General features: G+C 38.7%; 1 protein-coding gene across 1 annotated transcript in view; it reads left to right on the top strand.

Moving 5' to 3' along the window:
• The window catches only part of crybg1a (crystallin beta-gamma domain containing 1a), a 47,458-nt gene that overhangs the window by 24,771 nt on the left and 9,661 nt on the right, over positions 1-13,026 (top strand). The window contains exons 3-5 of the mRNA XM_055038448.1: positions 2,429-3,774; positions 5,413-6,458; positions 7,074-12,523. Of these exons, the coding sequence (XP_054894423.1) occupies positions 2,429-3,774; positions 5,413-6,458; positions 7,074-12,523 (7,842 nt within the window). The remainder of the gene's footprint in view (positions 1-2,428; positions 3,775-5,412; positions 6,459-7,073; positions 12,524-13,026) is intronic.

The raw sequence follows: 13,026 nt of genomic DNA, 5'->3' as shown, positions 1-13,026 counted from the left end.
CGTGTTTTTTTTTATTTATTTATTTATTTTTTTATATAATATTAAACCAGTCAAACCAGTCCTCCGTTCTATTTGTGTCGATGGGAGTGCTTGACAAGAACTCATGTGGAAGAGAACAAAGTCCTGAATTTTAGAAATTTATAAAAAAAAAATCTTCCTTTAACTTTACAGGTGTTTTGGATGAAAGTATAACTTTTCAGGTGTTTATTCCTGTATTACAATCTGACATTGGGACACAAAGCAGAGGTCTGGCTGATAGATAAGGAAGTGGAGTATAAAGCACACAGATGTGGCACACAGTCTCCACCTACTGAGCATTTCTTTCTGCTTTGGGTAAATAAAAGGTGAATAGTAGCTGGAGAAAGGCTAATACAACACAGTGGCAGCTATTCATTTGTAGACTACAGGTAATGATTGAAGGACCTAAAGGCTCACTGGATATTTCATTCAGGCACGCGGTGGATTTGTGAATCACTGGAAACAACCTGGAGGTAAAGTAGAGTAGATTTGATCACATCTTGAAGTTAAAATGAGATCTGAGTGTCCCAACAATTTTAATAAGCCGGACAAAATTATGTTTGTCCAGTGGAAATATATACTTTTGACGTTGTTGACTTTGAATCAACAGATTCAAAGTTTGTTGAATGTATTCCCATTTGCCCCTGAGCAGTTTGACTTAATTCTGGTGGTTAGCTTTTTAATTGTATAGTTCATACATAGGCTTTATGACTCTACTGATCAATCCTGATTTGTCCTCTATAATCAGAGTAGCAGATAACAGTTGATCTACTTTTATGCAGCTTTAGAATAATAAAAGGGTGTGTTTGCCCTCAGTAGCAATAAACATGTCTGTTTGTTATCTGTGGGAATGTGAATGCCCCATAGTTTTCCTTTACTTCTGAGCTGATCGTTTAGCTCAGAGAAGACGAAGCTATTTTTCTTGTTTCTATTCTATTTTTCTTCTAAGAAGACTAACCCTTTTCAAGTTGTCAACTGGAAAGCAGGACAACTACAGGTAGGAAAATAGAAAAGGTATCTGTTCCTGTCTACTGCATCTCAAAGTCCAAGAAGTCAAATTGATCAGGAACTGGGTTATTGGTTGGGGCGCTGGTTTCTGTTGTTCTCTCTTTGTGGTCCATTATTTTTTGTCCGAACATGTTTTATGTGCTTTGACATTGCCATAGCAGATTTTGCAATGTAATCTGTCTTTTCTCTGAGTCATTATGGATTAATTTAGCTTTGCTGCAAATTCTGTTTTAGAATTGTAGATATTGTGAAAGCTACATGAGTAAGATCTAAAAATCAGTTCATTTTAAGAGGTAGATCCAAACGTTAATATTTGTAAATCATATAGATTCATTACACACTAAGCAACCTTTCAAGCCTTGATGAATATTAAATGAAATAATATTTCATTCAATGATATATTGACTAATGAAAACCAAAAATTTAGTTTCTCTCTAAATTTGAATACCACATGAGACTATTAAACAATTTTTTGAATAGATAAATATTTTTCTATGATCTACTCAATCATGGTAAAAACTGAACAGCTGTTCAGAAATCTGTCATTAACTCCACAGGGAGGGTGAATCACCAAAGGTCAACTATAAAAGAACTGGTTGTTCACAGAATGTTGTTTCTAGGACATTAATGGAAAGTTTAGTGAAAGAAAAACATGGTGGAAACAGGTGCACAATTAACATGTATCCCCTGCCTTAAGATTATTGTGTAGCAAATCAGAGTCAGGGGGAAATTCAAGAGGTGTTGATTGCAGCTAAAATTAATGCTACATGTGGCTGCCTCTTTGGATTTAAACATTTGACTAAACATTGCTTAAGGTTCATATCTAGTAATGAAAAGTGACCTTTTATCTGTGCCTTAAAGACATTTCTATCAGTTGATTATTCATTCAGATTGATATTTTACTATCATACTTTCAACCCTTTTATAGTCACAAATGCAAATACATGTTGAAACAATTTATGTTTGTGCTTTTATATAACAATATTTGTATCTGCTGTTGAGGAAATCTGTTGCTGTGATTCTATTTAATTTTATTTTTTATAGCTTTTAAAGTAAATCTTATTTGCCTTGTGTGTGACTGAAGCTGCAAGTGATGGATGAGGCAGGACACTTTATGAGGACCATTCAGAAACTATGTTGTGTTGCCTTTAAATTCAAGTTTTATGTTGAAAGATGGAGACAGAAATAGAATTACAAATCTTTTCAGTACTCACAAGAGAGATTAGCACCTTGAAGTAGCAGCTAAAACAAATTAAATTGCAGACATTCTTCCGGTTTAGCTTCAGGCTTAATGTGCATTCCAGTGCATATCTTTCAGATTTCTTTTCTTTTCATTTTTGATGAGATCAAACCTAGACGTCTTCCTTATTTTTACATCCTCTTTTGTTGTTCTTCTTTTCAGGGGGAAAAGAAAGGAGTCTTTGGTCGGATCACCAGCTTATTCCAGAGAAGAAAGAGCAGCAGCAGCCAACATCAGTCAAACACCTCCACAAATTCGAGCACACCAACCTCTCCTGTGTCTCCCCGTTTCCCTGTATCCCACTTAGAAGATGGGTTAAAGTCTTTGGTCAATTCTCAAACGGGGTCACCAGATGCATTCGCTAGAACTGAGCTTGACGACTCCCTAAGTCAAAGCTCCAGCCCCAGCGTGGCCTCTCTGATTGCGGACGGCACAAATTTTCCGTTCGCAGACAGCGGCAGCAGTGGCAGGAGCAGCGTGAGGGAGGTCCGTGTGTCCAGGGTCAGCAGCGCTGGAGCTCAGAAGAATTCTGGGAATGTGACGCCCACCAGTACAGAGCTTCCATCTGCCGCTAGTCCAAACTCAGACACAGATTTAGGCTTTGCAGAATCAGTGGTGGAAGAAGTTAGCAAGAGATTGCAGGTTAATTTGGACAACAACATCCAGGAGTTGTCCAGGAGTAGTGAGGAAAACGTTGTTACCCCTACCACACCAATGTCAGTTAAATCTCCACTTTCCTTAATGCTGGACACTCCAAAGTCTCCCAACTTAACCTCCATATGTTTGGCATCAAAGAAAACAGTGGTCAAAGTTGGAGAAAAAGGTCACAGCACAGTGTTAAAAGGAATAACTTTAAGCTCTCAGTCATCTGTATCAAAAAGCACCAGCAGTCAGCAAGAAAAAAATGACCCAGATCCACAGAGGGGAAGTTTTGAAGTCAGGATACCTTCCAGCAGGATACCTTCCAGCAGTTTGTCTGAGATAAATGCAGCCACAACATGGAGCCCTGTGCCTGAGGGAGGGCAAACACCCGAAAGGGATTCTCCCGTTCAGCTCCATAAAGCCATCTGGGTGGAAACATATCTGGGAGATGAGACGGAGGAGGAGGGAGAGACGGATGTAATAAAACAGGAGGAGGAGCGCTTTCGGGTGGACTCACCTCCTGTGCTGGCCATACCTGTCAGAGTAATACCTGAGGATGAGGTGGTAACAAAGAGGGAAACCCCACCCACCCTTTTGGAGAGTTTGCGATCCGGTGGGAGCTTGCCAGAGTCCGACATCACCAAGGCAGCGACTTCAAAGGAGTTTCAAGCATTCAAGCCAGAGCCTAGAGAGCCCGACACCAGCAAGATCCCAGAACCTGAGACACTAGGAGAAATCCGCTTGACTGTGAGTCTGCCGTCAACCAAGGTTTTTGCCCAGAAAGTAATTATTGAGCCAGAGCTGAGTTTGGAGGACAACGACAAAGATTTAACTTCTGAGACATCCACGACTGCAGAGCTAAAGGGGTGAGTTTCATTTTTCTTTGTTATGGTGTCGTTTTCCCCTTTGATCACTGAAAAAGCAGAAGAGAATAAAGCCTGCACGCAACCTGATATCCAAGTTCCCATGTTTCTTTGTAGCCAAGCTAAACAATAAGCTGAGCTGGTTGAGAGGCACTGAAATATTCATTTACAGTAGATAATATCAGTCACATACTCTGTGTTCTCTGAAGTGCTGGAAAGAACTGTGCCAAAACTTTACCTAAAGTGAATTTATTAAGGAAATAATGAACAATTTAGTTTAATAATTGTGAATTATTGTTCCTTTTCTCAAGGATTGTTGAAAAGTGTTCACCTTTATGGATGAGTCTTTTGTTTATTGCCATCTAAACCATTTTATAAAATAAGAGATTCCAACCAAGATTATTTATTTGTCTTTTTTAAAGCAATGTGCCATCCTGGCTGAAGTTGGTGATGTGTGAACATGAGTAGGTGAAAACATTAAAAATATCTCTCTTGTGTTTGGATATTATGCAAGCAGCGTGTTTTACAAATTGTGAGAAACATCACTGTTTTCTTCAAGTAAAAAGGCATCCAGTCTAAAACTGTTCAAACAGAGGACAGGATTTGTTTTTGTTACAGTTTTACATAGATAATCTGAGTTTCTGAAAGAAATCTGATCATTTATCTTTTGAGATGTGATTTATAAACTACTCTATGGTGATAGTCATGTTATCGTTCTTGATGGCATTATGGAATAAACAAAGAGATAAATAACAAAGCTACTAAATAGAAACCAGTTTATTTTCCTTTTTTGAAAAAGGAAAATAAACTGATGGTTTATTCTGGCTCCCATGGGCCAGAATAAACCATCTCAATCCTCTAGGTCATGGTTCACTACAACTACCATGTCAGACTTTTCATATAATAGTTGTACCATAAATTTTATGCCACAATGTCTAAAACGTTCCATGGCTATCTTGTCAGTCCAACAAAACAATTTCCCCAAAATCTTGATTCTTTTTGACAAGTGCAAAATCTGTCACTGTTTACTCAGCAATGTACTTTTTTCACCATGGAAATGTCTTGTAATTTCTGCTCCATCTCTTACTTAATGTTGAATCTTGAATGCTCACTTTGACTAAAGCAAGTGAAGTCTGCAGAGGTATAGATGTTCTTTGTTCTTTTGTGACTTTCTGAATGAGTCATTGATGCTTTCTTCAAGTAATTTTGGCATGCCAGGCACTCCTGGAGAGGTTCCCCACTCTTTCCTTTATTTGTGGATAATAAATCTCACTGTGGTTCCCTGAGTACCACAGTCTTAGAAATGACTCTTTAACTCTTTCCGGACTGATAAATGTCATTAAATTTGTTTCTCATCTGTAGTTGAATTTTCTCACATCCAGGTATGAGTTATTTCATTTTGAGATTGTTTATCAGACATCATGAGAGCAGGTCTATTTTTGTTTTTGTTTCTGTAAGACAGTTAGTAATCAGGGATGGGTGGCTAGTGAAATAGAATCAAGCATACACTTTTTAAAGAAACTATATACTATTTCACTTTTAAACATTTCATATTTACTATCATAAACTCTGTACTTTCTATAATTGTTTCATAGATATGCTATAAAACAAGCCTGCTTCTCTGTACTTCTTCTTTGACAGATTGACAAGCTTCCAAAAAGACAATGAAACTGAAATCAAAAATAACGAAACCAAAGCACCAACAACAGCAACAGATGAGCCCTCACTGTTCAAGGCTAAATATACTCCTGAGTCCATAGGTGAAGAAGAAACTGAGACCCCTGCTTCCAGAGTTAATATTGCAGCTTCAGACATGAGCAAACCCAAGTTACAAGATGAAGAGTTTGGAGTAAAAGCTCAAAGGAGCATTAAAGGAGCAGTAGACTTGCATGCTTTCCCAGGAAGTGGAACAAAGACCTCTTCATCTGCTGCTGGACTTAAGTTGAAGAATGTCTCAAGAAAGATCACAGCAGGCACAAAAACAGAAAGTTCCAGCGACCATCCTCCGCTTAAGGAGCGTAGCACTGAGAAACGCGTTTCTGCACTTCCAGTGTTAAAAGATCAAAGTGGTGTTAGTCAAGCAAAGCCTAAAATTCCAAAAGTTTCAACATCCGAAACCGATGTGAAATCTCCAGAAGCATCTGATAAAATATCAGAACCTGATGTCTCGGGGTCAGCAGTTGTTTCCAGACTTCCAAAGCAGACGAGACCTAAAGAACCTGTCAAGTCTCCAACCAAATCAGTCAGAAAACCAAGCTTTGAAGAAACCAAAAATGTAAGAGTCTCATCAGGAAATATTTCCCCTACAAAATCTGTGTATAGAACAGGGACAAAGCTGAATAAGGAAAAGTCAGATGAGGAGTATGCAGACTCTGTCAATGGAATGGATCTCGAACAAAGGACCAGTAAAAAGGTGAGCCATCCTGACAGGGACATGAACCAACAACAGAGTGGTTCCTTCTTGGGATCAAAAAGTAAGTTGCCAGTTTCATCTCCGACAAGAAAAACAAATATCAGCATCACACCAACAAGCAGCCACAGCTTTAAAAAAGTGTTGCCTGCTCAGATTAACTCAGACAAAGGTGAAGCAGTCCAAAGACAGACGCCAGAAGAGCAAGAAGTAACTTCCATCGATGAGAAACTTGAAAATGAAACACTGATGCTGCAACCTGGAAGTCCAAAGAAAGGTAATTGTCCAGTCCTGGTCTATACGCTGAGCTTTTTATTCTTTGTTAGTCTGGGTCATCTTTGAGGCTGTTGGAAATGTTTTTATGTTTATTTGAGAAGTAGTCTTAAAGCTGTTGGGTTAGTGTTGGGGCTACAATATTGCAAAGTGTTTTTTTTTATTTCTTGTTAGTAAACACTGTATTGATTTGTTTTCATTAACAAGGGTCAACATTGAGGCAGTTTAAAAAAAATACGTTAAACCATAGAATTTCTTTTTTGAATCTTTCAATTTCACTACATTTATTTATTTGTACATTGCAAGTTATTAAAAACTATTTTTTTAAGTGATTTAAAAAAAACTAATAAAAATTATATTTTGTAGTTTTTTTGTGGATGGCTTTTAGCTTTTACAGCTTGTTCAATCACAATAGATACAACAGATTATGAATTACATTACAAAACTGTGATAGCAAACTTGCAAATTCAGCATGTCTAAATGCATAAATAATTCAAACTTAATCACATATATACACCAACAAAGTATTGCAACTTGATGCATATCGTTGTAACAGAATACTATTCTGATTTTTTTCACCTCAGTTTCCTTGAATAACATTGGCGTTTTTGGTTTTCAGGAACAGGAAGTATGCCACCACTGAAACCATCCAAACACCTCTCTAAAAGAAGCATGAGTCACGAAGAGAATGACACAGCAGGTCTTTCTTCTTCTCCCACTAAGCAAGAGAAAAACGTGTTCGCAAGGCTCACCAAGCCAAGCGAAAACATCAGACAGCATGGAAAATTTCCTGTGAAGGAGCTAACTGAGGCTTCATCATCCGGGAGCAAGCTTCCCACAAGAAGTCAGAGAATTCCCAGCAAAGTAAAGCCCAAAATCCAAGAACTCTCATCAAAATATGAGGATTCAAATCTCAACACAGTTAAAGACTCAACTGTGAATGGTAAAGAGACTGTCACAGCAGATACTACAAAGGACAGTGACTGTAAGTCTGCAGAGGAACACATTAAAATGACAGAAAAACAAACTAAAACCCCTCCAACCAGACTGGAAGGAGATGCTAAAGGCGGAGAGATTTTATCGGTTCCATCTGAGGAAATTAGAAATTCAAGAATTACAGAGGAAACTCAGATGATTGCACACCCAGTAGCCACTGTAGACAAAGAAATATCTGCTAAGTCACTGGTTGCTGATGGTAATAATGCAGAAACTGACAAAAGAAATCTGGAACCCAAAGAACCAAAACCAGAAAATCAAAAAGACAACAAACACAGGCAAAAAACGCTATCAGCATTTAAAACATCCACCGGAGTTAAAGCCAAAGATGTATCAGAGGAGCTGCCAAGCAAGACTAAATTTAAATATACCAAAGATAAAAACACTGCAGTTCAGGTTTTTGACATTAAACCAATCCCTAAGGATGTAACCAGTAAGTCAGCCAAACCTGAGGTGGATGTAGGCATTTATTATGACCCATCAACAGAAACCAGTCAGGAGGGACCTTTGTCTACATCAGAAACAAGAAATAATATTCCTGCTGAACTTGTCTCAGACTCACAAAGTCTATCTGTAGGATCAGATGTTGTGAGCTCACCGGATTATTTGGAGGATCCAACTAAAGCTATAAATAACAGAATATCCCAAACATTAACTGTGGAAGCAGCAAAAGGTTTTTATGTAGGGGAGAAAAATAAAGAGGAGGTTGGCTGGAAACCAGCTGAGGCTTTGGATGCAGAAACAGAGACTGTAACTGTTTGTGAATTGCCCAAGAATGTTGAAAATTACTTAAACAAAGAGTCTCTTTTAGACGAGTCTGGAAGCAAGGAGAAAGACTCAAAGCCAGATGAAATGCTTAACCACACTGCAGGAGAAAGCTCTGAGTCACAAAACAGTTGTAAAGAGAAGCTCAAAGAAAGACCTGTAGAGTTTGCAGGGAGAAGAATTACGGGTTCAGGGAAAGCAGGCCATCTCTCAACAGAAGAGAAAAGCTTGCAGCCTAAGGCTACAAAGAACCAACAGGCAATAGTTGCACATGTTCTGAAAGGAAAGAGAACCAAGAGTGAAGAAGCAGAATGTGTAATAGTTGAAACTACAGCAAGCATGATTGACACAAAACAGCAGAACGTACAACAAGAAACTTCACAAAGCGACTCTTTGAATACAGAGAGACCAAAGCCTCAAAATATTGAACCACTAAGGAAAAATAAAAAGGAAGGCAAGGAGCTAATAACCAAAAGTAAAAAGATGAAAGATGACTCCATAAATCTAATTGGCAAAAATGATGATGTTGAAAAGGAAAAACCATGTCTTAGAATATCAACGACTGACAGCAAAATGCTGGAGACTGAATCTGAAGATGGCGCCATAGAAAAAGAGATCGTACTGAAAAACCAAACTATGAATGAAACAACCGAGCAAAATGCTCAGACATTAACTAATTCTAAAACTGGAGAAGAAGGTGGAAATATAACGAAACAAGACAAATATAAAAATCATATACCAGATAAAGGACAAAAAGCTGCAAAAACTGAAGAAGAAAAGACAAAGGAAACTCAAGAACTATCAGTAGTGAGCACTCACGTTGAAGAAAACAATGTAAAACCTGAAGTTGAAATCTCAGAGAGCTTTGGGAATGAAATTGTAACAGCTAAGGGTGAGGATGTAAAACAAAAGGTTCAGACAACCAAAACTGTTCTTGAAAAATCGACTAACAACCAACAGGGTCAAGTGGTGACAGTGACTGATAATCATGATGGAGAATCATCAGAATCTGAACATCTGAAATCTGAAATGACTGATTCGTCGTTGCAAAGTGTGTCAAATGAGACAGAAACTCCAGGACATATTAGTAAAGATAGCAACCAACAGGTCCAGAAAATGTTAACTGTTGGTGACCAGGAATCCGAACAACTAAAGTCTGAAAAAAGTACTTCCTCAATGCAAATTATTGTTAATGAGACAGCAGCTCCAGATCATTCCAGTGAAGTTAGCATCAAACAGGTCCAGAAGCCAATGATTGTTGGTGACTATAAAGGGAAGTCAACAGAATCTGAATTTACGAAACCCGAAATCAAGACTTCATCATTGCAAAGTCTGATAAATGAGACAGAAGTTCTGGATCAGACAAAGAAAATTATCAGTAAACAGCTCCAGGCAACAACTGCTGGTGAAGAAGATGGAATATCAACAGAGATTGAAGGTCCAAAATCTGCCAGAAGGGAGACGCCAAGAACAGAACCACCTGAGGTCACAACAGGAAACCATATTGAACACATACCGATACCAGTCTCTGAAGGAAATAGACATGATTCTGCAACAAAAAATACCTTGACAGAATGTTTGGTGAATGAGTCAGAAACTGCTAATATAAGAAATGACTCTGGAAGCCTCCAAGAGTTCAGCCCAATAAGTGATAGAGATGAAGCCTCAGACAAATTAAAACAAACTGAAAATGAATTGGGGGCATCTGAACATTCGAGTCACAAATCAGAAAAGCAACCAGATACTGATGCTGAAGTTCAGGACAGAAAAGATATCCAAGATGCTCACTCTGTTTGCAGTTCCACTGCAGATGAAGATTTGGTGAATGAAGCAACAGGTGTTCAGAAGTCAAACTCTGATGTGATGCAAGAAAAGGAAATCAAAATTTCACATCAAGAATCCAAAAACTTTGACATAGAGTTAAAATTAAAACCAGAAATGTTGGAAGACAAAGCTTCAGAAGAGACAAGAGAAAGTCAAATCCAAGAGGTTAAACCTACAACCACCACAGGTCAAAGTGCTAAAGAAACTAAAGACAAGACTACAAGTAAAGACCAATCAAATGACAGTTTAGTAAATGAGTCAGTGAATGAAAATGTCATCAGCAAACTTGAAGTCAAGAAAGACACAAAGTCCATTGTCTCTGGTGACTCAAATGAAAGTTTAACAATATCAGATCTAGAAAAGTTAACAGGGTCTGAGTCAGAGACATTGAGAATGGAAGATCAAGAGAAGAAAATACAAAACTATGACATGGATGCAGCCCAAGATCCTGACAATCTACTCTCTGATAATGATGGGAAAGAAAAAACAGAGCTTCAGGATTTTCCTTCTGAAAGTTTGTCGAGTGAAACAGTAACTTTGAAAGACATGAGTGAAGTTTCCAATACAGAAGTCCAAAGATCCAAAACTACTGGAGAAAAAGGTGAAGATTTACAAAACATAGATCAAAAATGTAAAGATTCAAATTCTTTAATAATTGAAGTTGGCACAAAGGAAACCGGGATGGAGCACCCCAACCAAGATCATAGCACTGAAGATCCGAAAGGTGACTGTGAAGTTAAGGTCAGGGAACCACTGCTAGTAGCTCCAGAGCAGACCGAGAAGCCCTCAACTACTACAGGACAAAATAGTGGTACAACACCAGGTGAAGACAAGTCAGCACAATCTGCCCGAAGTACAGACCTAAAAGAAAAGCTGGAGTCAGTAATACCAGCAGAGTCAAAGACTGAAATTCAAGAGCTGAATGCCAGAACTGACGGAGTTCAGATTCATGAACATTCTAAAGAAAAAACAGCACCAATTAACCCATCAGTTGATCAGGCAAAGAATATTGAAATTTACAAAGAAGAAACTCAAAAAGAGCAAAGTATCTCAACTGACAAAGATGGTAAAGTTGAGATTAAATCAGACATACATTCCAATGTTTCTGATGACACTGTTTCAAGAGACCTTCAGGACAAGATGCCAAATGTAGGAAATACAGATAACCTGACTGTTGCCAAAGACAAACAGGATGCAAATGTCTCTGCTATGGTTCAAAATATAGCGAACACAAGTGTTTGCACAGACCAAAAGAAAGCATATTCCATTGGTTCAGTTCAAGTAAAACTTAAGAATGACGCTCTGCAGACTGATGAGGTCTTTGAAGAAAGTATTCAAAAACTTGAATCATCTACAGAGAGCTTCATTGCAGGTGGTGGTTTGAAGCAGGAGGGACACAAAATTTCAAAAAAAGTAACAACTCAATCCTTTGATTTTGACAACGCTAAGGCTCCAGGGAAATCGGCTCTGCCCAAACGGTCCCCATCCGCTTGGTTGGACGTGGAAGACCGTCACAAAAAGAAAAAGGGACGTCGAAGAAATGAAGATGAGTCAGCTAGTGATGATGATTTACTTGAGCCAGAGGAAATTGATTACTTTCTCAGCAGTGTCAGAGAAGGAGGAATACCCTTTTCATTGCCTCGAAAGAAACAGATTCGTAAAAAACTCCAGTCCCCACCTTTTGCTATGCCAGCCATCAGGGAGGACCACTTTGAGCGGACATTTGATCCAGAGGAATTTCATTTTGGCTTAAGAAAAAATGAGAGACGCATGGGCCTTTCTCCAGCTATGGTGATCAAACAAAAAAATGCTAACAGGAATAGCAGGAGTACTGACTCTCAAGAGAACAACACCTCAGCAGATAAAATAACTCATAAGGTTGAAGGACAGGATGAGGTCAAAGAGGAGACTCAAGTCAAAAAGGGAAAAACAGAGGGGCAAAACAATGAGCCGGGGAAGGTGACGTCAAGACTCGAGAGGATGTCTATCCTCACAGACTTGCTTAGCTCCCCTCGGACCTCCAGGAAGACAAGAATTGAAGCTTCCTTTGCCTCAAACAGCACAGTCCCGTCTAACCAGCAGAAAGACGTTGAACCGCAGGAAGTTACTGCCTTGCCTCTGCCTGTTCCCACTGCTGGTAACAGGGGGGTAAAAGATACAGATCAAAGCTTGATTACAGAAGGGGGAATAGTTGCTGTTAGTGAGTCAGCATGCAGCTCCTCCTCTGCTCCTCCTCTGCCGGCACTCTCTGAGATGAACCTGCCTGATCATTTAGAGGAACAGCTCAAGAAAGACACACCAGAGCTAGAGGCCTCCATGGACTTTACACAGACAACTGACCTAACCCCTCCTACTATGGAACAGTTGTCAATTACAAACATATCCATTGTGGATGTGGGCCCGAAGAATCCTACAGTACTGCCTTCTACAACAAACTACAATCATGAGAAATCTCAAAATGGACTTCATACAACTAAAATCAAGGTAGTAGCTTTTTTTGTTTCATTAACATATTTACTAATTGCAATAGGAACATACTGATTTAACTGAGTTCAAATGATTCTGAAAGTCGCAGCTGCAAAGCACATATTTGTTTCTGCTTTTGTCCCATGGAGACGCAAACCTCAGGTTGTATCTTGTTCGGGGTTTTTTTTTTTGTTTTTGGTGTGTGTGGTGAAAGGAGGAGGTTCCATACTTCAAGTTGCCAAGTTGTGAATCATTTGCAAGAAAGAACAAGAAAAGTGAGCACATATTCAGTGTGGCACTCGACACAGGAAATATTTTGCAACATTGGTGCACATGACTTTTCCTGACTCTGGGCAAAACATTTGCATCAGTAAGCAAATAACACTGATATGAAAACTAAATGCATTCATAGTAAAAGGGTATGACACAACAAGCGACAAGCATTCTTTTTTTTTTTTGCTACAATTTGCAAAGAGAAAAAAATAATTGAAAGAAGATGGATTGTTCCTGAATTTGTATGC

The sequence above is a fragment of the Poeciliopsis prolifica genome, unplaced genomic scaffold (assembly GCF_027474105.1).
Source record: "Poeciliopsis prolifica strain line A6 unplaced genomic scaffold, Auburn_PproV2 SCAFFOLD013, whole genome shotgun sequence".
In the NCBI taxonomy this organism is placed as follows: Eukaryota; Metazoa; Chordata; class Actinopteri; order Cyprinodontiformes; family Poeciliidae; genus Poeciliopsis; species Poeciliopsis prolifica.
The sequence above is the reverse complement of the archived record's forward strand: the minus strand, read 5'-3'. Positions and strand labels throughout refer to the sequence as shown.